We start from the raw sequence: 27,606 nt of genomic DNA on the forward strand, positions 1-27,606 counted from the left end.
ACAATTCCTGTTAAGGCCCTCTTGAGCCATATGCTTTATACATGCTCTCATCACACCCTGCTTTTACAGTGGAGGAAACTGAGACTTAAGAACAGTTAGGTAATTTGCCTTACTACTCACACACAACTAGTAAGGAGCAGAGATGGGATTTAAACTCAGGTCTACCCACTTTTGAAGCTCAAGATTCTCTGCTGAACACTCATGCTGCCTTCCTTACAGAGTTGACAGAAGGCTCAATAACATCTGGGGATGGGCTGGGTAATAGGCAGCTGCTCAGTAGCTGGGTCCTGCCATGAGCAGCTTACATATTCCTTCCAGCCTTCGCCTATGAACTCCGAAAGGGGGAGAGTAATAGCCAAGGCACATAGTGATGGTATTGAGCTAATGTGTTTTGAGCACAACTGAAGCATGTGAGCCCGACTGCTGCTGCCTTAACCATCAGGGAGTCAATCAGTTGAGAGTTTCAGTTCCCTGAGTGGGACAGATTGGAGCCACAGATTGATAGTGCAGTTGCCTTTTATTGAGACACATCACAGGCACAGACAGGGGAGGGAGGTACAGGTAGATTCAGGGAGGGGGTGGGTCTAGATGGAGACTGGGAAAGTTGAAGGGCTTTTGGGGACCTTCTGACTTCCCTCCATCCTCCCTCAACCTGAACTGAGTTCAGAGATGAGGAGCAGAAAAGGTGAGAAAAGCCAGGATGGCCTAGGAAATCCAGCCTCTTCTCAGCAGTCAAAAAAATCACCCCAAATCACCCACACAGATCACTCGAGCTGGTGGCCTTAACCTCCCTTCCCATCCCATTGCAGAACCAAGGAGAAAACATGGATAGATTTGAGCCCTTCTGAATATGCAGATCACACACAAATACCCTGGGTCTGGGGTCCTGGGGCTATTCCTCCTCCTAAGGAGGTGTGTGGGGAGGGCAGCAGAGGTGGGATGAGGGAGTAGTGAGAAGAATGCAGGGGCCCTGGCTTGCAAGACAGCAGCTAATACCTCCGGCTGGATGTCTTCACCGTGGTGGTCTTCCGAAGAATGGAGGTGCTCCCAGAAACAGGCCCTCCCTTGACAGTGCTGTAGCCCACATTGGTGCTAAATCCACCTTTGCTTGCCCCCCCACTCCCACCCAGGGAGATGCCACCTCCAAAGCCTGCTGCACCGCCTCCGTACACAGTGGTGGAGTTGCCTGTCACCGCTGTAAGGCAAAGGGTCTGAGTGAGGCTGGGCAGCCATGCTGGGAGAGGGCCAGGGGCTTCTAGAAATCAGTGAGGAATGGGAACAAAGTCAGACAGTGGGTCCCTGGGAAACCAAGGGCAGGGAATTCATTCTCTTGGAATCCATCTCCGTGGATCAAGTGGAGGGAATGCGTGCTTTTGGCCAAAGACAGATTGAGTGGACTGAGTAGAGGACTGGGGCTGGGCCCAGGATGACAAAATACTCACAGATGCTCACAGCACTGGGACATTCTCCAGACATCCTGAAGAACCAGAAAGCCCAAGAGAAGTGTCATTGGTCCCAGGAGCTCAACCGAAAACCCTCTCCCTCCCTCACTTTGCCTTTACAGTAGATCAACTCAATGGGCCTTGAGACTCTCGGATGCCAGGGTCCACATGACAAGACCAGGAGACATGAGAAGTTTGGCATGTGGCCGCCCTGGGCCAGGAACCCTTCTACCAGCCAGGAGCCCTTCCACCAGGTCCTAAAGCCAGTGCAGCAAAGAAAGCAGAGCTGCAGCAGACAGGCAGCCCCATCCACTCCCTGCCCACCCCCCAACTCCACACATGGGCCAGAGACAGCATCCCAGCTCCAATAGGATGGGAAACAAAGCCAAACCACAACAGCTGCCTGGTTTCTAGCTAACATGACTATCGCTACACCTCATGCCTTCCCCAAGCACAGAGACCATGAGGTTTTTCTTCAAAGCTTCTGCTAGTGATGGAATCTGGTATTGGAAGAGAAAGCCTTGATCCTGTTGGTCAGCCAGACACCATCAGGATTACCGATGGTTGTGCCAACCAAGGAGACATGCAGCAGGGACAGTGAACACAAGTGGGAGAGCCTCCCTCCGGTGATGAGTTAGGAATCCAGCTCCCCGACTCCTTCCTTATCTCCCTGCTGCTACACCAGAGCCAGCTACATGGAGTCTCCCACAGGCAGGGTGGAGAGACCACTGAATTAGGGCAGGAGAGGCGCCTACCTGCTCTCCTCACTCTCCAGCAGCTTTCGGTAGGTGGCGATCTCCACGTCCAGGGCCAGCTTGACGTTCATGAGGGCCTGGTAGTCACGCAGCAGCCGGGCCAGGTCCTCCTTGGCCTGGTGCAGGGCCATGTCCAGGTCCCCAAGCTTCTTCTGAGCATCCTTTAATGCCAGGTCCCCGCGCTGCTCCGCTTCCTCGATGGCAGACTGCAGGTGCTGGCACTGCCCAGGGCGTGAGAGGTGTTGGGAACACCCTCCAAGGTCATTGCCTCCGTCTCTCTACCCTTAAGCCAGGCATTCCCATCCCCATCTCCCCACACAATGCCCCAAACAATTGAGAAAGAAGGAAAAGAGAAACATTCATCTTGGGGGAGGAGGTGATACTTCACAAACAAGATCATATAGCACCACTGGAAAAGTTCTTACTGATGTCTCATCTTAGTCCCTCCTGCTGCAGCTCAGCCCAGTGACCCCCAAAGAGATAAAATAGATACTACAATCTCCCCATTAACCAAATTCCTCACTCTGATCTGGAGAGGAATCCATGTCTTTTTTTTTTTTTTTTTTTTTCAGAGCCACACCCACAGCATATGGGAGTTCCCAGTCTAGGGGTCCAATCAGAGCTGTGGCTGCCAGTCTACGCCAGATCAAAGCCACATCTGCAACCTACACCACAGTTCACAGCAACGCTGGATCCTTAACCCACTGAGCAAGGCCAGGAATCGAACCCAAATCCTCAAGGATATTAGTCAGGTTTGTCACCCCTGAGCCACACCAGGAAATCTCATGGAGTTCCCAGTGTGGTTCAGTGGGTTAAGAATCCTGTATAGCGTATATGAGGATGTGGGTTCAATCCCTGGCCTCGCTCAGTGGGTTAAGGATCCGGGGTTTTCACAAGCTGTGGTGTAGCGCTCGGATGTGGCTCTGATCTGGTGTTGCCGTGGCTGTGGTGTAGGGTGGCAGCTGCAGCTCCAATTCAACCCTTAGCCTAGGAATTTCCATATGCCACACATGTGGCTCTAAAACAAAGAAGAAGAAAAAAGGGAACTCCCATATCCACGCTTGTTAGCATGCTCTAGACAAAGAACAGTGACCTGAACCCTTGAACCCTCAGCCTCCTACTCTGACCTCTTGGAGAAGAGATCGACTTCTTGGAGGTGGTCACCCCACCTGTTTTACTATTGATATGCTGTGTGACCTTGGGCAAGGCCCCTCCCCTCTCTGGGCCTCAGTTTCCTCTCCTATAAGATGAGTGTGGTGATCTTGATGGTCCAGCATTTGAGAGCGTTCTGTCCACGAGAAGAACAGGCCTCACCCCTCAGCACTCCTCTGCCAAGACGGAGGCCTGACCCTCAGGCCCCCCAACCAGAGGCTCACCTGCTTCTTGGCTGCATCCACCTCCCCCTGCAGCCTCTGGACAGTGCGGGTGAGCTCAGAGATCTCATTCTTGGTGTCCCGCAGGTTGTCCCCATGCTTTCCAGCTGTCACCTGCAGCTCCTCATACTGGAGGCCAAAGAAATGGCAGCGAGCTGTCAGATGGTTCCAGGCCCACATGGGTAACCACTGGTCCCAGCCCACGCTCACAGCTGGAGGTCCCTATGCCGGCTGGATACGTCTGGCCCTGGGCCTCCAGGGAGCCTGGAGGCCCAGGCCTCTCACGATGCAAGGAAGGTCCACATCCAGCCCCAGCTCACATCCCTGAGCCAGCCACCTTCTCACCTTGCTCTGGTACCAGGCCTCAGCCTCAGCCCTGCTTCTCTGGGCAATCTGCTCATACTGGGCCTTAACCTCAGCGATGATGCTGTCCAGGTCAAGGTTGCGGTTGTTGTCCATGGAGAGGATGACATTGGTGTCAGACACATGCGTCTGCATTTGGCTCAACTCCTGCAGAAGCAGAAAGAGCTGTCACCAGTGTCCCTGCCCCAGACCCCTGAAAGGCGACAGAAGGATGAAGGACCAGGGTCCCCAGGAGGCATCAGGAGGCCTGTGCTCTTCCCCAGGCTCCACCCCAGAAGGAAGCTACAACTGCCAGGAAAGGCCTCAGTCTCTCCCGCTGGAAATGGGGTTCCAGTTTTGGGGGGGTTTTCTTAAGGGCCGCTCCCGCAGCATATGGAATTTCCCAGGCTGGAGATCGAATGGGAACTGCAGCTGCCGGCCTATACCACAGCCACAGCAACGTGGGATCCAAGCTGTGGCTGCAGCCTACGCTGTAGCTTGTGGCAATGCTGGATCCTTAACCCACTGAGAGGGGCCAGAGATCAAACCTGCATCCTCACAGATGCTAGTCAGCCTCATCACCGCTGAGCCACAGTGGAAACTCCAGGGTACCAGTTTTGTAGACATCTTGCTTTGTGTGGATTTGAAGGCGTCCAGAAATTAAAGATGGCAAAAGGGAAGGAGTACTTACTGCACCGCAGCTGTGCCGGGCCCTGAGCCAGCACTTTCACTAGTCCCTTCACTCCACAGAACATCCTATGAGGCAGGCAGGGCCACAGCTGGCCCACAGGGAGCTTCTGTACAAAATGGGAAACTCTCCTCTGGACAGAGGCCACAGTAAGGCCTGGAGAGCCGAGCATGGACCTGGCTCAAACCCCACTACCCTGCCAGTTAACAGCCTGCACCCCATTCACAGTAGTCCTGACATAGGCAGGAGAGGAACGAGCCTTGGAGAAGGGAAGTGACACATCCAAGGTCACTAGATCCAAGGTCATCCAGACTGACTGAGCAGGGGACCCAGACTGGGACCAGTCTGCTGAGCACTCAAAACCCAAGTGTTTTCCTCTAGAATACCCTGACATTTACAGACCCTCCCTGTGTTTCCAGGGCTATCAGCTTTCTCATTTAAATAAGCACTTAAAGATGCTGAGATCTTGGAGTTCCTGCTGAGCCCAGTGGGTAAAGAATCCAATTGCAGCAACACAGGTTTCTGCAGAGGTGCAGGTTAGATCCTGGCCTGGCACAATGGGTTAAAGAATCTGGTGTGGGAGTTCCCATCATGGTTCAGTGGTTAATGAAGCCTACTAGCATCCATGAGGACGTGGGTTCGATCCCTGGCCTCGCTCAGTGGGTTAAGGATCCAACGTTGCCATGAGCTGTGGTGTAGGTGGCTGGCGCGGCTTGGATCCCACATTGCTGTGGCTGTGGTGTAGGCCAGCAGCTACAGCTCCAATTCGACCCCTAGCCTGGGAACCTCCATATGCTATGGGTGCAGCCCTAAAAAGACAAAAAAAAATGATTTACACTGTTATCAAATAATTAACTGAAGTTTTATCAGGTCTGCACAGAACCCAAAGCTGGGCATCACTAATATATCCACTTATCCAGTTGGACATCTTCAATATAAGAATAGGAGAATCAAGTTTCAAAGCACCCACAATGACCTAAATTGATGGGATGAAACAATTACAATGAAAAAGGGAATCCTTAACTTTTAGGTTAGGTTTCAAAAACTCACCTGCCCAGGAGTTCCCATTATGGTCAGCGGTAACAAACCTGACTAGAATCTATGAGGATGTGGGTTTGATCCCTGGCCTCTCTCAGCGGCTGAGGATCCAGCGTTGCCTCAAGCTGCAGTGTAGGTCTCGAGACGGGGCTCAGATCCCTTGTTGCTGTGGCTATGGTGTAAGACTGCAACTGTAGCTCTGATTCAACCCCTAGCCTGGGAACCTCCATATGCTGCAGATGCGGCCCTAAAAAGGGGAAAAGAAAGAACGAAAGAACGAAATAAAGAAAGAAAACCATATGTCACATGGAAGACAATTGGCTATGTGTGGCCAAAAGGCAGAATGAGAGCCAATCAAGAGCAGGATTCATGGGAAGAAGATTCAAGTCAGCTTTCCAATAAAGTTATGCAACAATGGAAGTGCCTGCCCTAAAAAACTGTGAGCTCCCTGCCACCAGAAGTGTTCTAGTAGAGGCTTCCTGCTCCCTGTCAATCTGTTAGAGAGAGGGGCTCTTATACGAGCAAAAGTTTGGCCTTGGGATCCCTATTGAGTCTAAGAGTCTATGATCAACTCATGTCAAGTTCAACCCTCTCATCCTAGTCTTTAAAGCCTTCTTGTTTCCTGGGACCCCCTCCTAGATTCTCTGATCTACCCACTACCCACACCTGGTCTCCTGCTCTAACAAGGACTCTCAGTGACCTCTCTCTGTCCTTCTCTGCTCCTCCATCTCGTGCTCCATTACAACCTTGGCAAAGAGAGGCAACAGCATAGCACAGTAGTAAGAGTCAGGCTTTGACATCCAAGAACCCGGTTTTAATCCCAGCACTTCCTCTAACTAGCTGTGTGACCAGGGCAAGTTACTTAGAGCCTGTGTCCCTGATTATAAAATGGAGACCATAACAGTACCTATATTATGGAGTTGTTAAGAGGGTTATGTAAAAAGCTTAGCCCAGTGCCTGGCCCATCCTAAGCATGTAATACACAGAAGATAGGATTGATTAAAGGCCCAGGGACCATGCTCTATCAATGAAGTTGCACTGGTGAATTTTTTTTTTTTATGGCTGCACCTGTGGCATGAGCCAGGGACTGAATCCAAGATGCAGCTGCCACCTACACTGCAGCTGTGGCAGCACCAGATCATTTAACTCACTGTGCCAGGCCGGGGATCAAACCCGCACCTCCACAGAAACCCGAGCCACTGCAGTCAGGTTCTTAACCCACTGCACCACAGCGGGAACTCCACACCGGTGAATTCTGGTCAGACTTCCAGGGAGAGTCCCCCAAGCTATATGAGAATGAAAGGATCCCTGCCTGTTGGCTATCTCACCTCTTCATAGAGATGCCTCAGGAAGTTGATCTCATCTGTCAGCCCGTCTACTTTGCCATGCAGATCCATTCGGCCCATAAACGCAGCATCCACGTCCTGAGAGCAAGCAGAGGTTGGGGGGGGGCAGTTGGCTCAGCCCCCAGGGCTCTCGACTCTCTCCAGGTCAGCCCAACCCTGGCAGCCAAAGGACCACCTGTCCCCGCTCCCTGCCACCCCACTCACCTTTTTGAGCACCACGAACTCATTCTCTGCGGCATTCCGCTTGTTGATTTCATCCTCGTACCTGATACACAGGGAAGACTGAGCCCAGTTCTGCCATTCGAGACAATGAACCCTGATGGGTCCCACAATGGCCAAGAACACCTTTGTGGAGCAACTCTTCAAAGCAGCCAACCAAAGAAGAAACTTGGGGTATAGTCTGTAATTATTCTTCCTGCCCCCTTTGAGGAAATGAGTACAATGTTTGTGCAAAAATATGACAAGTGAGAGCAGCCATCTTGTTGGATCAGCCCTTAGGAGACTTTAGAGGAACAGGTGAAGATGTGTCAACAGTGCTTAACCTTTGCCTTCACTTTCAACAGCAGGATGTTGTTGAGAGGAGCTAACCTTTCCCCAACTGCCATTGCGGAGACTTGAAGATTTAGAGACTATCAGTGTCAAGCATTTAGAAAAGTTACGAAAGTCTGAACCTTAAACTCATATACATCACCTGATCATAATATGTGAACCTTATTTGCATCTTGATTCAATTAACTGTATTTTTTTTTTTTGGTCTCTTTGTGTTTTAGGGCCACACCCACAGCATATGGAGATTCCCAGGCTAGGGATCCAATCAGAGCTGTAGCTGCCGACCCACTCCACAGCCACAGCAACCTGGGATCTGAGCCATGTCTGTGACCTACATCACAGCTCACGGCAATGCCGCATCCTTAACCCACTGAGCAAGGCCAGGGATCAAACCTGCGTCATGGATGCTAGTCGGGTTTGCTAACCACTGAACCACGATGGGAACTCCTAAACTGTATTTTTAAAATGTATGACATTGGTAGAGCAATTGGAAATTCAATTGTTGATTGGATAGTTGATGCTATTGAGGATTATTGTTTTAAGAGTTCCTGCTGTGGCACAACAAAATCGACAGTGTCTTGGGAGCGCCAGGACGCAGGTTCAATCTCCAGGCCAGCACTGTGGGTTAAGGAACCCACATTGCTGCAACTGTGGCTTAGGTCACCACTGCACCTTGGAAATGATCCCTGGCCCTAGAACTCCATATGCGGCAGGGTAGCCAAAAAAAAAATTTTTTTTAAAGATTTAGGTGTTCTTATGTCATTGTGTTTATGTGCTTTTAAGTTATACAGAGGAACTATATGCATATATCCAGCAAAATATTTGTGAGTGGAATGACATAAAGTCTGAGATTTGCTTTGAGACAATAAGGAAAGAGGGAAAGAGAGTGGACAGAAAAAAACAAGATTGGTTGGTAATTATTAAAGCTGGGCAACGAGGGAGTTTCCGTTGTGGCTCAGTGGTTAACGAATCCGACGAGGAACCATGAGGTCGCAGGTTCAATCCCTGGCCTTGCTCAGCAGGTTAAGGATCCAGCATTGCCGTGAGCTGTAGTGTAGGTTGCAGACATGGCTTGGATCCCGCGTTGCTGTGGCTCTGGCGTAGGCTGGCAGCTATAGCTCTGATTCGGCCTCTAGCCTGGGAATCTCCATATGCTGCGGGAGCAGCTCTAGAAAAGGCAAAAAATAAAAGACAAAAAAAGCTGGGCAATGAGAATATAAAGATTCGTTACACTCATCTCCCTACCTTATAATAGTATTTTACATTGCAACACCATTGCTGTGTGACAATCCTCCAGGATTCCATGGGTCCTGGGCTGAGCCCCGGAGGGAAGCAGCTCCGTCTGGGCCTTCCCCCAGCTGGACCCAGAAGTGGGGTGGCCCTCTTTGGGGAGATGACCCACGCTGCCCCCTCCCCATCCCCCTCATGCTCCCATCCTCTCCAGCCCTCCTCACTTGTTCTTGAAGTCCTCAACGAGGTCCTGCATGTTCCTCAGTTCAGAGTCCAGCCTCCCCCGCTCACTCTGGAGGCTGTCCAGCTGCATGCGCAGGTTGCTGATGTAGTTCTCGAAGAGGGGCTCCAGATTTTTCCTAGTGACACCCGACTTCTGGCCCTGCTCCTGCAGCAGCACCCACTTGGTCTCCAGCACCTTATTCTGCTGCTCCAGGAACCGCACCTGAGCCAGAGCAGGAAGTGTGGGTGGTGTCATCCCCTAGCCCCAGGAGGGACCAAGGACCAGGCCCATTGTCACCAACCAGGATATCACAGGACAACACAGGGGCCGCACCTTGCTGTAGAGAGGAGCTCCTGAGGAAACAATCTCTGCCAGAAATGACAGTCTAATCCAATGGCAAGGACTCTAAAGAGTTAATAAGCCTAAAAGACCCAGCTCAGTCATTTACTGGTTGGTGACTCTCAAGTCACCTCTTCCTGGGTCTCCCTTTCCCACTTGTCCTGGGTAAAGCAGATTGGGTCAATGTTTCTGTACCGAAATCAACTTTTAAAAATGCAAATACATATATAGTATATGTGTGTGTATATATATGTACATATAGAGATATACAAATATACATATGGAGAGATAGAAAAAAAGAAAACGTGACAAAAATGCTAAAAATTGGTGAATCTGGACGAAAGGATGTATAGGCATATGTTGTACTATTATTGCAACTTTTCTGTAAAATTGACTTTTAAGTTTTAAAATATCCAGCCCTACCTCCAGACTCAGAAGGGGGTTCAGGGCGTGAGTTTAATAGGTCCCCAGAGAGGTTCTCCACCCAGCCAGGTTTCCAAGAAACCAGACATGGACAACGTGTCAGGCCTCCAGCTCCCAGGCCGTGATTCTGAGAGCCTGAGAGGGGGTTTTGCTTGTCTGACCTCTGGGACAGTCCCACAGCAGAAGCAGAAGTCACTAGGGGAGAAGGTGACAAAGTGGGTGGAACAGCTTGCTTCACCCTCTGCCATCCAGCCTCCCACCTGGCACAGCAGCCCAGCACACACCTGGTCCCAGGCACCAGGCAACATCTGCACCTGCCACAAGCAGCCAACAAGACCGCTTCACGCCACCTGAGTCCCAGGCCCACCTCTGCCTCCAAGTGCTTGGGTAAATCACTCAACGTCTCCAGACCTCAACTTCCTTCACTGTAAGCACCCTATCACCTCCACTGATTTTTCCTGGGGCCCTGGGGGTATTAGATCAGAAAGGCGACATGAATGTCCTTTGGGAACACACAAATGACGGCGCAAGGTTGATCATCCACCAGGATTTTCCTCATCTCCGTCACCCCCACTGTCAGGGGGCTGAGGATAGAGGCAGACAGTGCAACAAACTGGACCTGAAGATGTCAGAGATCAGGCCAAGAGCTGCCCTGGTTGGTCTGGGGGCCAGAGAAGAAGTCAATCTGGGACAGAACAAATGGCAAAGCATAGGCATGGTGACCTGGTGACCACCGCCCTCCCTGTCCACCCCAAGCTGAGCTTCTTGGCTGGAACAGGGAGGAAGAATTGGAGGAATGAGAAGGAGGCCTCCCCTAGAACCCCCACCCCCACCCCCAAGGGTGTCCTGTTCACATTTTCATCTTTAGACCTCCTCCAAAACTAAGAGACCAGGGAACAAATGCGGCTCCTTGGGGACATGACCCTTGAGCCAGAGTCCCCAGCGATAAAACGAAAAGAGTCAGTAAGTGTCACGCCACAAAGAGTAGCAATGAAGACAGTCCACTCTTTCGTTGCGAGATAAGGCTCCTGTGTAACCCCATTAGTGATGATGGTACGAAAGGCTGCAACATGGTCAGGCGGGGCTAGGCCAACGGGCCTCGTGAGCGGACTTGAGATGCACCATCAATGACAATAAAGACGGTCCAGCTGTGCAGGTCCAGGCATCCCAGGCTCAGGCCAGAAGTGCTCCCAAAGTCATTCCATCAATGCCCACCCCAGGGCACATGGGCTGTGACAGCCCAGCCCAACCTGCCCTCTCTTGGGGGCCCAGCGGGTACTGCATGGCTCCTCCCTGCCTCCTCCCACCCCGGCCCACCTTGTCGATGAAGGAGGCGAACTTGTCGTTGAGGGTCTTGATCTGCTCCCGCTCCTGCGTGCGCACCTGCCGGATCTCCGGGTCAATCTCTACGTTGAGGGGAGTCAGCAGGCTCTGGTTGACCGTGACCTGCTGGATGCCACCAGGAGGACAGGCCAGCCCGAACATCTGCCTGCCAGCCCCCAGACCCACGTAGGCCCCCCTGCCAAGACCAAAGCCCCCCAGGTTCCGCCCGGACGAGGCCCCTCCAGCCACACTGACAGAGATGCTCTTGCTGCCTCCCAAGTTATAGAGGCTCCGGCTGCCCAAGCCGCCTGCGCTGGGGCCACAAGGGGCCCCCCCGCTGCTGCCACTGCTCTGGGACACGGTCACCGAGCTGAAGCTAGTGTGGGCCCGGGACCCGCCCCCTCCACTGGCAGAGTTGGAGCTGAAGCCCCCTTTGGTGGAATACGTCTGCTGAGACACGGAGGACCTCATGGCTGCAGAGGGGCTGGAGCGCAGGCTGCGAGAGCTGGGAGGGAGCAAAGTGAGCTGCTGGGCCACTGATGGGCTTTTTATCTTTTCCTGACTGGGCTGGCTCCTGCGCACCAGACACTCCTGTCCCATCGCCCCAGGAAGAGAGGGAGGAGCCCTGCAGGCTGGGGGTGTCCCTCTCCCGCAGTGGGAGGGAGGGGCTGCTCCCAGTTATGGCCTGGGCTTCAGAGCTGTAGCTCAGCCAAGACCGTCGGGGGCAGGATGCCACCTCCTTCTCCCCGCCCCGGGGTGCTCCTGACTTGGAACAGGATGATACGGGCTCCCCTGGCCACCCCCACCACCCCACCAATGGCTGGCTGGTCTCCTCCCACTCAGCCATGGTGGCCGCCGTCAATGGGGCTCTGTTCTGGGTTTTGTCCCAGGCCCTGTGGTAAGCCAAGGCCCGGGGCCCGGGGCTGTGCAGGTGGCGAGGGAGGGAGCATTGGGCAATGGGCTGTGGCAAGGGTGCCCAGGCCTGCTCCCATCCCAGCCTCCCAGCCCACAGCCTCCAGATCCCAGGGAGGGGGGCACAGGCGACAGAGTGGGGTAGGGGCAATCTGTTCTTCTCTCATACGCTGGCAGACTGTCTGCTCAGTGGGGATCCTGTTCCGGGCAAAATGGATACAAGAACAGAAAGAGGGTCCCCGCCCAACCGGGGCCTGGGCGCTTGAGGAGGCGGTAGAAGGGCCTGAGCGCCTCGGGCATGGACCTTCTGCCTGAAGTTAGGGGGGCAAAGCACACTCTTTGAGGGGCTGAGGAGAGACGGGGGACTTCGACCATGGCCTGAGCCCCCCACCTGCTCCCTGGCAGCGCCTCCCTGGAAGGGCCGGGGCATTTTGAAGGGACCCGGAAGTGGGCGGAGGACACGCCCCATCCTGGCTGGACATAGGTACAGATCCAAGAAGTAAGTGTCCAACAAAAGCCCCAAGAGGCCTGTGGGCACCCCAACACTCCCATCTTCCCAGCCTGCAGAGCCCCAGTGCTCGATCCAGAAAGGTCTGAGGGAGGCTCCTCCAATCACCGCACAGGGTCTCCTCCGCACTCACCCACCTCGGGCTGCTGGGACCAAACCCATTCCAAAGGGACATCAATGTTAGCCAAGTGTTAGGACAAAGGAGTGTAGAGGAGGTGACTTTAGAGGTTGGCCCTCCTCCCCACTTGAGCTTTCAGCAAGGAAGTGCCCCATCCCAGGAGAGAGACATGCCTGAGGGCAGGAACAGAGGCAACACTTGCCATGGTGCTGGGTGCAACTGCCAGGGCTAGAGAGAAGATTCTCGCTGACTGTGTCCCCAGGATCCCAAAGAAGAGGACATGGGACCAGGCCCACAGCTCACGGAAGGCAGGCAGAGACGCCACTCCGGGCCCAGAGGAGGCTGTGGGGTCTTTTCGAGGGCTCTGGGAGGCTGTAAATGGCTCCCAGGTGCCTGAAGGAGTTGAACCCAGCCTCCTGTGCAGGGTGGGGCTGAAGGTGCTCACAGAACTAGGCCTTTAATGCCCAGAAGGGATTTTTCTCCAAATGCCCAGAGTTATGGAGTTCCTGTCGTGACTCAGCAGAAACAAATCTGAGGAGAATCCATGAGGACAAAGGTTCAATCCCTTGCCTTGTTCAGTGGGTTAAGGATCCGGCATTGCCGTGAGCTGTGGTGTAGGTTGCAGACTCATCTCAGATCTGGCATTGCTGTGACTATAGCATAGCCCTGCAGCTGCCGTTCCAATTCAACCCCTAGCCTGGGAACTTCCAGATGCCACAGGTGTAGCGCTAAAAAGACAAAAAGACAAAAAAATAAAATAAAAAAATGCCTGGAGTTAGGACACCAGGCATTTGGGACAGCTAGGCTGGGACATGAATCCCCACTGAGCTGTGTGTCCTCAGGCAACACTCAGCCTCTCTGGTCCTCCTCATCTCAAACTATAGGCAGGGCCTGCCAGGGAAGTCCTTTAAAAAAGCACTGGCCTCACCATCCCAGGACTGAGCCATCACATCCCACTGACCTTTGTCTCCTGTCCCTGAGGCTGTAATCACTTCCTCAGCCTCCCTTATCTCTTCCCATGGGGTGTGGGAGGGGGAAATGGGGTCGCCTTGGCCCCCACCCACACCCCAGGGGCAGCCATCTGAATCAGACCCCACCAAGGTGGTGGGAGTAGAGTCGGCTGCAAACACACCTTCCACCCCTCCCCAGAGACTGACACCCTCCTGTATTTACCTGGCACTCTGTGCCAGGCTTCGTGCCAGGAGATGGGGACAGCCACGCAGGCAGCCCAGGGCCTGCTCTCACAGTTACTGCTTGGAGACAGCCTTAGTTCTACCCAAGCCGGATGGCTCAGCAGTCCCAGCCCAGCCAGCATGGGCATCCCTATGCCCCCTCGAGCCGACTCTCCACTCTGCCTTCCTGCCAGATGCCCAACCTTGGACCATCTTTCTGCAGCCAAGGAACTATAATTCCCTCCCCTCTCTGCTGCTTGGACCAAGGGCCTCCATCTCTGAAGACTTTCCCTTGTCCCAGGATCCCTCCCTGCACAGAACAAACAGCAGAGGAGACAGAGTGCTCCTGCTGCTATAGAAGGGATGACGGCGAGACACCCAGTGGCAACAATGGGACACCCAACATGGGCAGGGCTGGGTGCTGAGCAATAGGAAAGATGCCTCGGTGAAAAAAAACAGCCACTGCCCCTTGAGGAGCCCCATCCAGGGCAGGGCTTTCTCACCCAATAGGATTGATTGTTACAGTTGGCATTTATTGAGCACTTCCTATAAGGCAGACACTTCCACAAAATCACGCATCCAGGCTCCATTACATCCTTCCCACCCCAGATCCACGCACGGACCTCTTGACCCCTGTGGGCAGCTCCCTGGCTCTCTGCATTCCAGAGGCAGAGGTTGGTCAACGTGGGGACACTAGCAGGAGCTCTGGGAGAGAGGGTTATTTTTTCCCGGCCCCCTCCCTGCTCATGGGATGGCTGCCTTCCTTCATGATTACAGCTTCTTCCAATCTCTGCACTTCTATCACCCAGTCAATCATCCTCTCTTCCTCTTGCCTCTTCAGCTCTACACCCTGCCTGCACCTCATCCTGATATTCCTGGAAATGTCCCGCTTTAGCACTGAAAGTCCTACACCCCAGAAAAACCCTCATACCTAGACTAACCAGAGGTTGGCCACTGCTGCCACCGCTGCTTTCCTCTGGCCTCTTTGTCCCATGTGTGTGCCCTTAGCCACGCCCACACCTCCTGTAAGGACTCTTTTCACTGAAATCCATTTCACTGAATGATCTTGGGTAAACTGGTTTCCTCTGGGACCCTGAATGGTCCCATCCCCGCACGGCCCTGTGAGGTAGGTGTTATGACAAACATCTTTTCACAGGTGGGGAAACCGAAGCATGGAGAGGTCAAGTACTTGGTCAAAGTCATGGCACCAGTAAATCCAGTAAATGGCAGAGCCAGGATTCAGCCCAGGGAGTCTAGCTCAAGGGCCATGTGCTCACCATTCACGTCTCCCTCACCGAAGGCATAGGCTGAAAAATGTATTGGGTACTTTTGAGGGAGTTGGTCTGAGAAAAGTGCTGGCCTCTCCCTAAAGCAGGGGGCAATGGTGTGAACTCCAGGCAGTTAACCAGAGAGCAAGCTATAAGACACGTTAAAACACCAGTGGGATGGAGGAGATGGGTGACATCCCAGGGAACATAGTGAAGCCAGAAGGAATCCCCTGATGAGCTGATTGGGGTGCAGTTGAGATGCCCACAGGGCCCATGTAAACAACCATAGATTTTCCACAAATTGCCTCCCCAAGGAGAGTGAACTAGACAGCTGCATAGCTCTGGTTTTGCTGGGTGAGCTGTGCAAGCCTGGGGCAGAGTGGAATTGCTGGAGGAGTGGCAGAGAAGCTGCACGTTGCCAAAGGGAACCTTCATCTCTGCCCTTCAGCCTGTCCTCTAAATGCCCTTTGAATTCATATTTAAGGCTATGGCTTAGCATCAATGCTGAATTATTAACCTGCCCAGGGGCACCCCTGTCCAGAAGTCCAGATTAAAGCTCAGAGGTGAGAGCTGGGGGTGAGGTGACAAGACCTAGATAGAGCTGGATAGAGCTGGAGCCAGGGCATCACAGGAAGGGGACTGGAAAAAGGGATTGGACACAAGGATCTCACCACGAATCCCCATCTCCCAACCCAGGGTGTCTGAACTAGCTGCAGGAGGCCAGCCTCTGGCCCTGGAAAACAAGGGCTCCGAGAAGGAAGATCTGGCTCTCAAGATGGGAAGTGTTATGCCCGAGACACCCGAAAAAAGGGGTGAGAGACACAGGAGGAGGGCACACCTGGCTTGATCTTATTTGCCAGAGTAGCCCCAGTCCTGGCACCATGTCTCGAGAATGACTTGCACTCAATAAAATTGATGAGCAGGAGGGAGTGGAGGATGGGGGAGGGGAGCAGAGAGAAAAGAAGACCCACCTCAGGGAGAACTGGGTGCTGCTTTATTTCACAGGAAATACGTGCACAGAAATACAGACATGGAAGCCCGGAGGCAGGTGACGAGGATAAGGGTGATTCCAGCCCCTAGGCTCTGGTCAGTGGCCTCAGGCCTCTCCCTTGGGATGGGCCTACAGTCTGGCCAAGCCCACTCAGGAGAGGACCAATGAGGCTGACTGGCTGGAGGATGGGGCTGTGCTACAGACAAATGACAAATCAGGACACAGAGCAAGGCCAGACGGGGCACGTGTTCAGGACAGCAGGCAGGCACAACCTGACCAACTTCTGCAGAGTCGCCTGTGGCCTGGCTCGGGCTGCGGGCTGTGGGCAGCAGACACAGAGCCGGCCATGCAGGGCTGGGGGTGATGAGGTTGGGAGCAGAGCTGAGAGGACCCAGGAAGGTAGGGGTGGGGGAGCGAGTGGCCTCTGGGTCCCTCAGTATGTGATGGACGTTTTCAGGCTTGACTCCACCGTCTTCTTCAGGATGGTGCGAGAGGTAAAGCTGGAGGTGGAGCTGGAGCTGGAGCCAGAGCCAGGCACAGAGCTGGAGCCCAAAGCAGGGCTCTGCCCAGAGACCACGATGACATTGGAGCCCTTGGTGACCATGCTGGAGCCCCTGGTCGAGATGCTGGAGCCCCCGGTCACAACACTGGAGCCTCCAGTCACGATGCTGGAACATCTAGACCCAACACTGCCCTTCTCGCCTCCAAGGCCGCAAGTGCCCACCAGACCACCATCTGCTCCTCCAGACACAATGGCATTGCCCCCTCCAACGGCTGCCAAGAAAGGCACCAGGGTCACAGCAGAGTCTTCAATTCCCCATGGGCACCCCTCTCCCAAAGTCCCCTGATACTCACAGATAGTGACCTGACTGGCGCATTCCCCAGACATCCTGGGGGAGAAAGGACAAGAGGAAGAAATGTTAAAAAGGGCAGCAGAGAATGTGTCCCTGGGTGCTTTTAAGCCTCTTCAAGCAGCTCACCACCCTCTGAACAGATAAAATCCCCAGCCCCAATTTTAAGTCCCTCCCAGCAGAATGAGTGGCCTTCGGTGGCTCAGAGTGTCAGGACACCTCTCAGCATCATCCAGGACAAAGAGAGGGCTGTGCTGGCCTTGCATCCTCCTTCCCAACCTTGGTCACACGCCCCAGGGCCCTCTGACTGGTCCCCACCTGCTTTCCTCGCCCTCCAGCAGCCTGCGGTAGGTGGCGATCTCCACATCCAGGGCCAGCTTCAAGCTCATCAGCTCCTGGTACTCGCGCAGCAGCCGTGCCAGGTCCTGCTTGGCAGTTCTCAGAGCGGCCTCCAGCTCGACCAGCTTGGCCTGAGCGTCCTTGAGGGCCAGCTCACCACGATGCTCGGCATCGGCCACAGCGGCCTGCAAGTTGGCATTCTGGAGAGGCATAGAAAGGAGGGAGGAAGTAAACCCAACACAGGTTCCCAAAGCACCTGTTATGGATATAACTTAAAGCGGCATCATAATCTCATGAGCCCAACTTGATTCCTGGCCACGCCGAGCTCCTCTCATTGTAAGGGCAGGCACTGCCTCTTCCGCTTGTTAGTTCCCAGAGTGGGTTAAATCATGTCCCCCAAAATGTCATGTCCACCAAGAACTTTAGAACATAATGTTATTTGGAAACAGAGTCTTTGCAGATGTGATTCGTTAAGGATATCAAGATGACAGCAAACTGATATTTAGGGTGAGCCCTAAATCCAGTGACTGGTTGCCTAAGAAAATGATGAGGCCGCAGAGATGAGGCCATGTGGAGATGGAGGCAGAGATTGGAATGAGGCCATCACCAGACAAGGAACGCCAAGCAATTCCCGGAGCTGCCGGAGCGAGCACAGCTGCCATCACCCGAGCTCAGACTTCTCCAAAACTACTGACAGAATAGATTGCCGTTGTTTCAAGCCAGCAAGTTTGTGACACTCCATGATGGCAGCCACAGGAAATCAGTCTCCTGTGCCACTTCCTCCAGTGACTTTCCCCTATTTCTTCCCACCCCCAACCCTCAGCACGTTCCCTCAGGAGCTTTATCTCTCCCAGGTTCTTAAAACTCTTCCTGTCTCCTATGGGTCAGTAGCTACAAGGCTCATTTCAAGTGCCATCCTAGCCCATGATGTGATTTACCCTCATGTTTGGTTCAAGAAAGAAGGCTTTGCTTGAAGGCTGTCCTGTTACACTTCCCTCGCCAGGACCCCATGGATGGGGAAAACATCGTCCCCATTCCACAGACAGAGAAACTGAGGCTCAGAAAGGACGTGAGTGGCAGAGCTGAGACACTAAACCCAGGACAGCTGAGGTCCGGTCCACTGCTCTGACTGCAGCCCCAGTGCTTCAGGCTTATGCTTGAAAAGGGGGAGTGGGAGGGGGCTGTGTCCCAGCTGGATTCTCCCAGGAAATGCGGGGGGATAGGGAGGGCACCGTGGTTCCCAGACGTGGGGACATAGTGACTCTCCTAAGTGCTGGCCGCTGGGCTCTGAGACTCCACGTGCTTCACCGTCACCTGATTGAACTTAGTTGAGAAAGCAAGTTTCTGGGCTCCACCCTTAGAGACTCTAAATTCCCTCCTTTTGTTTCTTTCTTTTTTTTTTTTTTTTTTTTTTTTTTGTCTTTTCAGAGCCATACCTGTGGCATATGGAGGTTCCCAGGCTAGGGGTCTAGTTAGAGCTGTAGCCGCCAGCCTACACCACAGCCACAGCAGTGCAGGATCCAAGCCGAGTCTGCGACCTACATCACAGCTCACGGCAACACCAGATCCTTAACCCACTGAGCGAGGCCAGGGATCCAACCCACAACCTCATGGTTCCTAGTCAGATTCGTTTCCACTGTCCCACAATGGGAACTCCTAAATTCCCCCCTCTTGGTGGGAAGCTTAGGAATCTGCAGCTTATCCGCCACCCCAAGGAATCCCAAAGCTTCCACAGCAAAACGTCCCCACTTCTGGGCAAAAAAAATTGGGGCAGCAAATTGAATAGTAAGACCTGATCACTTTCATCTCGTGTCCTGCCTCACACTCCAAAGCAGAGCAGGTCAGGGTGGTTGGAGACCGAGTCTGGCCTTTGAATGATCTGTGCTCCAAGGACTCCTCCCAGAGGTCCCTGCTTGCGAGTAGACAGGCCCCGGGTGACCTGAGAGTCAAGCTGAAGTGCTTGAGGAAGCCGCCTGACTCTGTGGTCTCAGCTCTCAACCCTCTGTTGATCCTCAAAAAACGATTCTTTTGGGGGGGTTGGTGAGTGTAAAGACACTTGAAAACTGTGGAACTGGAATCCTCACATCTAGAAGTGAGGTTTCCAGGAGGAGCAAGAAACCACCCCCTGCCCTTCTGTCCCTCCCCCTCTCCCTGCCTCCCACGCAGGCACCTACAGCATCCATGGACCCAAAGGGGGCTGGCCCACGTCCCCTGCTCCCTGGGGTCCTGGCTCTCTCCCTCTCCTACAGGGGACCAGGACATCCAGCGCATGGCCTCAGAGTCCCTGCTGGACTTGAATAAGTGTCAAAAGAAGGGATAAAGAAAGAGATGAGGCCTTTCCACTGTGAAGCAACAGGATCAGCGGCATCTTGGGAGCGCTGGGATGCAGGTTTGATTCCGAGCCTAGCAGAGTGGGTTAAGGATCTGGTGTTGCAGTGTTCCCGTCGTGGCCCAGTGGTTAACGAATCTGACTAGGAACCATGAGGTTGCGGGTTCGGTCCCTGCCCTTGCTCAGTGGGTTAAGGATCTGGTGTTGCCGTGAGCTGTGGTGTAGGTTGCAGACGCGGCTCAGATCCCGCGTTGCTGTGGCTCTGGCGTAGGCTGGTGGCTACGGCTCCGATTCAACCCCTAGCCTAGGAACCTCCATATGCCGCGGGAGCGGCCTAAGAAATAGCAAAAAGACAAAAAAAAAAAAAAAAAAAAAAGGATCTGGTGTTGTGGCAGCTGCAGGTTAGGTTGCAGCTATGGCTGGGATCTGATCCCTGCCCTGGGAACTCCATATGCTGCAGGGCAAGAAAGAAAGAGAGAGAGAAAGGAAGGGAAGAAGGGAAGAAGGGAAGAAGGGAGGAAGGGAAGGAGGGAGGAGGAAGGGAGGAGGAAGAAATCGAAGAAAGAAGAATTAATCTCCTCCCCAAGGGGCCAAAAGCAGCAAGATGTGCACACGTACGTAGAACGCAGGGTGAGGGCTGGGGCCAGGTTAGCAGTGCAGAGTCCCTGTAGCTAGAACCCCCAGGAGGAGGACTGACCTCCTCTGAAATGGGGGCTTGAAGTTCTCTCCACCCCAAATTAGCCAACACTCCAGCCAAACCCAGCAGCGACCTCAGCTCAAAGGCAGTGAGACACAGGGCTTGGGGGCTCCGGGACCCTTACCTGCTTCTTGAGGTTCTCAATCTGACTCAGCAGCTTCTGAATTGCCTGCTGCAGCTGAGTGATCTGCACTTTGGTTTCCTTCATGCAGTCCCCGTGAAGCTGGGCAGACACCTGAAGCTCCTGGTACTGAGGGAGGGACAGAAGGGACTCCGTCAGTGGAAAGGACTTCACCTCTGACCTCAAGTCCATGAGGAAGCCCATGGCCCTGGTCCTGGACCTCTCCCCCCATCCTCACTCAGGCCGTGAGTCAAACAGCGAGACCAGGATGTGGTGGGGTGAGGTTGAAGAAGTCTGGGCTTGTCTCCCACAGCTTCACTGCATGGCCCCCCTCTGGAGAGGGCAAGTGGTACCCACCCAGCCCTGGGGCTTCAAGGATGCTATCAGAACGGCCCCAATGGGGCCGAGGTGGACCACCACCGTGGGGGTGGGCAAGGAGCTCCAGCCTTTTCCAGCACAGTGCCAGCCCCCCCACCCCCACTCCACCCCCGCCCCCACCCCTGGCACCTTGGTCTGGTACAGCATCTCTGCCTCGGCTTTGCTGGTCCGGGTGATCTCCTCATATCGGGCGCGGACCTCAGCGATGATGTCTCTGAAGTCCAGGCGGCGGTTATTGTCCATGGACAGCACCACGGACAGGTCGCCAGCCTGGGTCTGCAGCTGGCCCAGCTCCTGCGGGGACACCGACTCAGGGTCTGCCGCCCCACCCCCACCCGGCTCCCTCGCCCCTTGGGGCGCCAGGCAGGAAGAAAGAGTGCCTGACTTCCTGTCCCCCTCCTTGGGTGGCCGGCCCTCATTTGCGTCCCAGATGACACGGAACCTGCCGTGCCCTCTGCAGGGCTGCGTCCTTAGCTGGAAGTGAGAGCTGTCCAATGACCCCTACACATTAAAAGAAAATGTCCTGCAGGACCCCAAGTCACCTGGTCCCCATCACTCCCCTGACGTCCCATCACAGCCCCTTCCCTCCCGCTCCCACCTCTCCAGGGACAGTGGCCTCCTTGCACTTGCCCGCAGATACCAGCTCCCTCTGCCTGGGATCTCAGACTCCCCGCTGTGTGGCTAGCTTCCTCTCTCCTTCAGATCTTTGCTTAACTCTTACCTTCTAAATAAAGTCACCCCGACCACCCTATTTGAAATTGCCACCTGCCCTCCCCACCCCCACATTCCCAATCCTCCTTTCCCTGTTCCAATTTTCCTTTCTTCCATAACACCTTCTAACATACCACATAATTTGCATATTTCCCAGGTCTATTGCTTATTGTCTGTCCCCCCAGGAGAAAGCAAGCTTCATGATGTGTGTCTGGTTATTCACTGCTGCCTCCCCAATATCTAGCGATTCACGTGGTCAATGCTCAGCAATTGTTTGTCCAGTGACTGAAAGACCAGCATCTGAGTCCGGTCTCACCCGGCTTCCCCTCCCTGCCCCCCCAACCATAGCCTCAGGGAGCTCGCCCACCCTGCCCGCTTCCCCGACTCCCAAGGAGGCACTTGGCAAATCCTCACTTCTTCATAGAGACGCCTCAAGAAGCAGATGTACTCTTTCAGAGCTTTCAGCTTGCCTTCCAACTCCATCTTGCTCAGGAAAACCCCATCCACATCCTAGGGGCAGGAAGATAGAAACCATGTACCCTCCCGCTCCCTCTTTGTGGGTCCCACGGTGGCTCAGGAGTTCTGTTCACACAATGCAACACCTTCCCCCCAAACAGCCATCTCCAGAGACCCATTCCTTCCTTCTCCAGCCCTGCCCTACTCTCTCTTTTGCCTGAGAGTGGCCCACACCACCGTCAGGAAGCCTTCCCTGATTCATCCCATCCAGTTCTGCTTCTTCCACTCTCTCCCCACCCTCTCCCGCAGCGACACCCAGAACTCATCACATAGTCCTTGAGTCGGATGTTGTCTGGGGTCCTTGTGTCTGCAGAGACATCCCATTTCCCCAGAGGGTCCCTGCAGGCCGCGTGATAGCATGGGACACGAGGAGCTCCTGCCCTCTACCTTCCTAGCCCAGGACTGGGCTCTGTGCATGATGGATGCTCAGGATCCGGGTAAAGCAGCTGATTCCCACCCTCACCTTTTTGAGGACCACAAAGTCATTCTCCAGGGTGGCGTGTCTGAGGGCTTCCCGCTCATACCTGCCAAGTAAGCACAGAAGGATGCTGCCTGGAGTGCTCAACTCAGAGCCCATGGCCCCTCTCCAAGAGCAACCTCCCTGAAAAGGCCACTCGTCTTTAGATCCTCCAAAGCAGGACGCACCACCAGCCTGCGTCTCTGCTCTTCCACCAGGAAGTCTTATCATGTCCTACATCCCACTTCACTCTTTCAGCCCAGGCCCACTTAATGACACAGGCCCCTTGGCTTCACATGCATAAGGCACATTCACACCATTCTTCTCACTTACCACTCACAATCATCATCTGAAGCAGGCATTTTATCAAAGAGATTTTGGATTTTTTTTTCCCTCTTTAGGGCCATACTCATGACATATGGAGGTTCCCAGGCTAGGGGTCACATCAGAGCTACAGCTGCCCACCTGCACCACAGCTACAGCAATGCCAGATCCTTAACCCAATGAGCAAGGCCAGGGATCGAACCTGCATCCTCGCAGATACTAAGGGGGTTCTTAACCCACTGAGCCACAACAGGAACTCTCGAGATTTTGGATTTTATCAAAGAGATCACTTGATGCACCTAAGACATAGATAATTAGGTGGCCCAAACAGACCTAAAGCCAGGTCCCCTATCCCCAGTCTGGGCTCCTGCACCACCTGGCAGCCCATCCCCGCAATGGCGCTGGGAGGTGAGAAAGGCAGGTGGCATTCTCCCAGTCTAAGATAGGGAAACTAAGGCTCGCCCAGGGCTGCATGCTCTTCCTTGCTCACAGTCGCCAAAGACCTAAGCCTCCTGTTGGTCCAGGGCTTCCTCCACACCAACAGGTGACCTGAAGGGGAACCCAGAATGGCGGCCTCACTGTGAATCATGCCACAGGCCTGGGGGTGGCCCCGTTAAACGGATTCCCTTCCACCTCGGAGACCAGAGAATATCTGAGTCACTTTAGCCCACAGCCTGCTCAACAGGAATTTCTTGAGAAAAAACCCACAGAGATATTGTTTAAAGAAGCCCCTCCCACCCTTGACCAGAAACATGGCCATCGCAGCTGGGTTAGAAGCGAGGCTCTTCAAGCCTGGGCATCGGGAGCTGCAAGGCCTCTTACCAGCAGTGGGTGAGGCACCCTGAGAATCAGAGGGAATGGGTGCAAGGGGGGGCCAGTCGTGTGACTCTGGGAGCTCAGCAGTGAGAGACCCTCCCGCTGACAGCCTGATCCAAGCCCTCCCCGTCCCCACCCAGGCCCCATGGGGATGCTGCCATTTGCCTACTTGGCCTTATACTCTTCCTCCTGGTCCTGGCAGGACTTCAGCTCAGCGTCCAGAGCTCCTCGTTCTCTCTGCAGCTGCTCCAGCTGTTTCCTGAGGTGGGCCACGTACACCTCGAAGAAAGACTCTAGGCCCTGGGGGCTGTCCCTCACCCCCTGCTGCTGCAGCAAATGCCACTTGGTCTGCAGGACTTGGTTCTGCTGCTCCAGGAACCGAACCTGCAGCCCAAGAGAGGGTCCCTGAGGTTCCTGCCCGACTCCGTGGGCACAGCCCCTAGGGAGTAAAGCCTCAGCCACCCTCCAGCCAGCCTGGAGCACTTTAGGCTTTTAATAAATATTTGCCAATACACTCATTGAATTATAGTAACATTTTTATAAAGGGGATTTCAAAACACTAATTAAACAGGCCCTCATAAGCAGAGAGACCCCCGTGAGACCACTTCCTGGCCACTGAAGCAATCAGAAAAATGGGAAACCAGACATCCCCCTTCCCACGTCGATCAAAACAGTTCCTCCCAGGGAGGCACAGAGACAGGGGCTGGGCGGACTGGACCCTCACCTTGTCAATGAAAGATGCAAACTGGTTGTTGAGGGTTCTGATCTGCTGGGTCTCCTGAGTCCGAACCACCTGGAACTGGGGGTCCATCTCGATCTTCAGTGGGGTCAGCAGATTCTGGTTGATGGTCACTTGCTGGATGCCTCCCGGAGGGCACAGGGAAAGCCCAGGCCCGCCGTTCCCCTCCCCAAACCGCACCCCTAGCCTTCCCCCCAACCCCCAGGCCCTCCCACGAGAGCCTCCTCGGCAGCCCCTGAAGGAACTGAGGCTCCTGCTGCTGAAGCTACACCTGCCTCGGCCCCTGCCACGAGCAGAACAGGCTGAGCGAGCACTGAAGCCCCTCTGGGCCCGGCAGGGAGAGAGAGACATGGCAGATACAGACGGTGGCACAGCTACGGAAGAGCTACAGAGGCTTGCCAAGGTGTGTGAGTTCCTGCCCCGAGGCCCCGGCACGAGACTTTTATCCTCTCCCATGCTGGGGCTGGGCCTTGGAGAGCAAGATGCTCTCGGCCTGACTGTGTCTGTCACTGGCTCCAGCTGACCTCTTCTGACACGCCTGGGGAAGAGGTGCCTGGCACGTGCAGAGCCCAAGGAAGAACCCCAAAGCCTGCCCTCGGAGGACCCAGGCTGCGGGAGGGATGGGCACGTCCCAAAGACCAGGAAGCACCCAAAGACCCAGGTGTCAATGCTGGAGGATGGGGAGGGATGGCCCAGGTAGAGTCAGTGAGGGTCAATCAAGGAAGGCTTCCTGGAGGAGGAGATGGGGACGAAGGAAGGCACATTCAAAAGAAGAAGATGGAGGGGGGTTCCAGTGGGGCATTTGAGCACCCTGCAGGTTCTGGACAGAGGAGCGAAGCTTCTCAAGGGAGGATTGACACCCAAGAGCAGAAGGAGGAAGGCACTTTGCAGCACTGGAGAAGCCAGGAGGTTAATAGAGGTGGTGCTGTCCTCATTGGCTAAAAGACACTCCAGCATTTGGAAATGAAACAGAAAAATAGGGTGTCCAAGTCCCTCCTCTTGCCCAACCCAGCAATCATCCATGAGGTGCCACTCAAACCAGGCACCTCCACCCTGGATTGCAGCGAATGGAGCATTTCTAAGCCTAGCCTGTGTCCCTTCCACAAACACACAGTGCCAGGCCCATCCTCTTGTGTCCAGCACTTGCGTCTGTCAGGTTGCACATCACAGGCTCCTGGGCTCTGAAATACAATGTGCATTTAGAAACATACTACCAGAGTTCCCATAGTGGCTCAGCAGTAATGACCCCAACTAGTATCCATGAGGACGTGGGTTCCATTCCTGGCCTCGCTCAGTGGGTTAAGGATCCAGCATTGCCAAGAGCTGTGGTGTAGGTCACAGACTCGGCTTGCACCCAGCATCACCATGGCTGTGCAGCTCCGATTCAACCCCTAGCCCAGGAATTTCAATATGCCGCAGGTGTGGCCCGAAAAGAAAAAAGGAAAGAAACATACTCCCCACCAGGGAACTGGAAGCAGAAACAGGAGCTTTGGGGTCCCCACAGGATAGATTCTGTCTCTGTGCTGAGAGTCTGCTCATTGGAGGAGCCCCAGGGCCCATCACTCAGTGAGACACCCACCCAGTGGGGGACCCCTGGTGGGAGACAGCCGACTGCCTCCCCTGAGGCTCTCCGGCTGCTGGCAAGGAGGATTGGCAGCTCTGGTTGTTAGAAATTTCCAAAATTTCTTCTTTACATGGCGGGAGAGCTATTTCTCCCTGCCCTCCCCCCACTTCCTTCCAGTGTGATGCATCCAGAAGCCGGGATACCGGGGCCTTTGATAATACAACACAAAACCAAGACAAACAGACTCAGCACAATAAACACGCAAGAGGTGAGCCATGAGGAAGTCAGACCCAGCAATGCCAACCACCCCGTGGATGCTCCGCCCCCAGACAACCATAAGCGTGTCTCCCCTCCCTCCAGAGGATTAGAAGCCCCTTCCTCCTTCCCCAAACCCCATCTGGCAGCGCCCCAGAATGAAAGAAAAAGACAGGTGACGTCCAGGGGAAGAAGAACAAAGGAGATCAAGGGAACCGAGGGCCCGGGTGAGGAAGAGGAGAGGAGTGAAAACATCCAAGCAGAAATTCGGGGACCCCAAGGAGAGAGGAGGCAGCCAGCGTGCAGCAGCCCCGGACTCTAGAAAGAGAATCGGGGAAATGGGTCAAATCCCATTGAGGACCCACCTCCCAACCCTACCCCCTGGGGACCACTTTGCAGAGGCAAGGAGGGCTGGCTGCCTTGCTCCCACTGATGTTCGCTCAGGAGAAAGGTCTCCATGGGCTGGACTCCACCACCCCTCCCCATCGGTACTGAGCAGGGAGGGCAGAGGTCACACTTGCAATGGAGCCTAATCTACCTTGATGGAACTTCCCCATATTTGTAATGTTGTAGAATATTAGAACCAAAGAGCGCCAAGGTCCTCTGGTCCAATGCCCTCATGGTACACTTAACAACTGAGGCCCCAAAGGGTGTAGGGCGGGGTGTAGAGACAGTACACCCTTGAGTAACCCAAGAGGTTGCATCAGATGACCTCTAAGCCTGCTTTGACCTGTCATTCGTAGTTCGAGTGACTTGCTCAAGGCCACCTACACAGCAGAGCAGGCTGGAGCCAGGGCTCCTACTCAGCTCAGACTTCTGCCCCACGGAGCAGCCCACCAACCAAAGCTCACATCCTGACTGTGCAACGTCTGACTGGTCCACCCTCCATCCAGCTCAGGATCTGGCTTACACGAGGCATCCAAAAGTGCTTGTTGAAGAGATGCATATTCTTACCCATGACCGTTACACCCAAGGGACTTCTTGAATCTCCGAGTTCTCAAAAAGTACTGTAACATATGTTTTCCTCTATTAAAAAAAAAAGGAGGGGGGGAGTTCCTGTTGTTGCTCAGAGGAAACGAACCCAACTAGTATTCATGAGGATGCAGGTTTGATTCTTGGCCTCGCTCAGTGGGTTAAGGATCCAGCGTTGCTGTGAGCTGCAGTGTAGGTCTCAGACACAGCTGGGATCCCACATTGCTGTGGCTGTGGCGTAGGCCAGCAGCTGCAGCTCCAATCTGACCCCTCACCTGGGAACTTCCATATGCGGCAGGTGCGACCCTAAAAAAATTAGGGAATTCCCAGGTGGCTCAGTGGGTTGAGGATCCAGCGTTGTCACTGCTGTGGTTTGGGTTACTGCCACAGTGTGTGTTCACTCCCTGGCCCAAGAACTTCCAACATGCCCCCCGCAAAAAAAATCATGCAGTGATGGGGAGAATACCAAAATGGTTTGGAGATTTGAATGCTAGGCC

At 54.2% G+C, this 27,606-nt stretch overlaps 2 protein-coding genes across 2 annotated transcripts; both read right to left on the minus strand.

The window, feature by feature from the left end:
- On the minus strand, positions 632 to 11,588 carry KRT79 (keratin 79). The gene is made up of 9 exons (XM_001927205.3): positions 11,066 to 11,588; positions 8,988 to 9,208; positions 7,189 to 7,249; positions 6,967 to 7,062; positions 3,916 to 4,080; positions 3,574 to 3,699; positions 2,198 to 2,418; positions 1,443 to 1,477; positions 632 to 1,195 (listed from the first exon to the last, which is right to left on the minus strand). Exons 1-9 carry the CDS (start codon positions 11,540 to 11,542, stop codon positions 990 to 992), a joined length of 1,608 nt encoding a protein of 535 aa, XP_001927240.2. The 5' UTR covers positions 11,543 to 11,588; the 3' UTR covers positions 632 to 989.
- Positions 16,022 to 24,815, minus strand: KRT78 (keratin 78). The gene is made up of 9 exons (XM_021091694.1): positions 24,304 to 24,815; positions 23,749 to 23,963; positions 22,446 to 22,506; positions 21,881 to 21,976; positions 20,885 to 21,049; positions 20,381 to 20,506; positions 17,210 to 17,430; positions 16,896 to 16,930; positions 16,022 to 16,814 (listed from the first exon to the last, which is right to left on the minus strand). Exons 1-9 carry the CDS (start codon positions 24,772 to 24,774, stop codon positions 16,474 to 16,476), a joined length of 1,731 nt encoding a protein of 576 aa, XP_020947353.1. The 5' UTR covers positions 24,775 to 24,815; the 3' UTR covers positions 16,022 to 16,473.

This window comes from Sus scrofa, chromosome 5 (assembly GCF_000003025.6).
Source record: "Sus scrofa isolate TJ Tabasco breed Duroc chromosome 5, Sscrofa11.1, whole genome shotgun sequence".
NCBI lineage: Eukaryota > Metazoa > Chordata > Mammalia > Artiodactyla > Suidae > Sus > Sus scrofa.

Coding starts and splice junctions, on each gene's coding strand:
- KRT79 (XM_001927205.3), bottom strand. CDS start 11,542: ATGAGGTCCTCCGTGTCTCAGCAGACGTATTCCACCAAAGGGGGCTTC. Junction 4,081..6,966: donor TGAGGCATCTCTATGAAGAG/GTGAGATAGCCA, acceptor CTGCTTCTGCAG/GAGTTGAGCCAAATGCAGAC. Junction 3,700..3,915: donor AGGCCTGGTACCAGAGCAAG/GTGAGAAGGTGG, acceptor TTTGGCCTCCAG/TATGAGGAGCTGCAGGTGAC.
- KRT78 (XM_021091694.1), bottom strand. CDS start 24,774: ATGGGAGAGGATAAAAGTCTCGTGCCGGGGCCTCGGGGCAGGAACTCA. Junction 20,507..20,884: donor AGATGCTGTACCAGACCAAG/GTGCCAGGGGTG, acceptor TCCCTCCCTCAG/TACCAGGAGCTTCAGGTGTC. Junction 16,931..17,209: donor CTGGAGGGCGAGGAAAGCAG/GTGGGGACCAGT, acceptor TTTCTCCCCCAG/GATGTCTGGGGAATGCGCCA.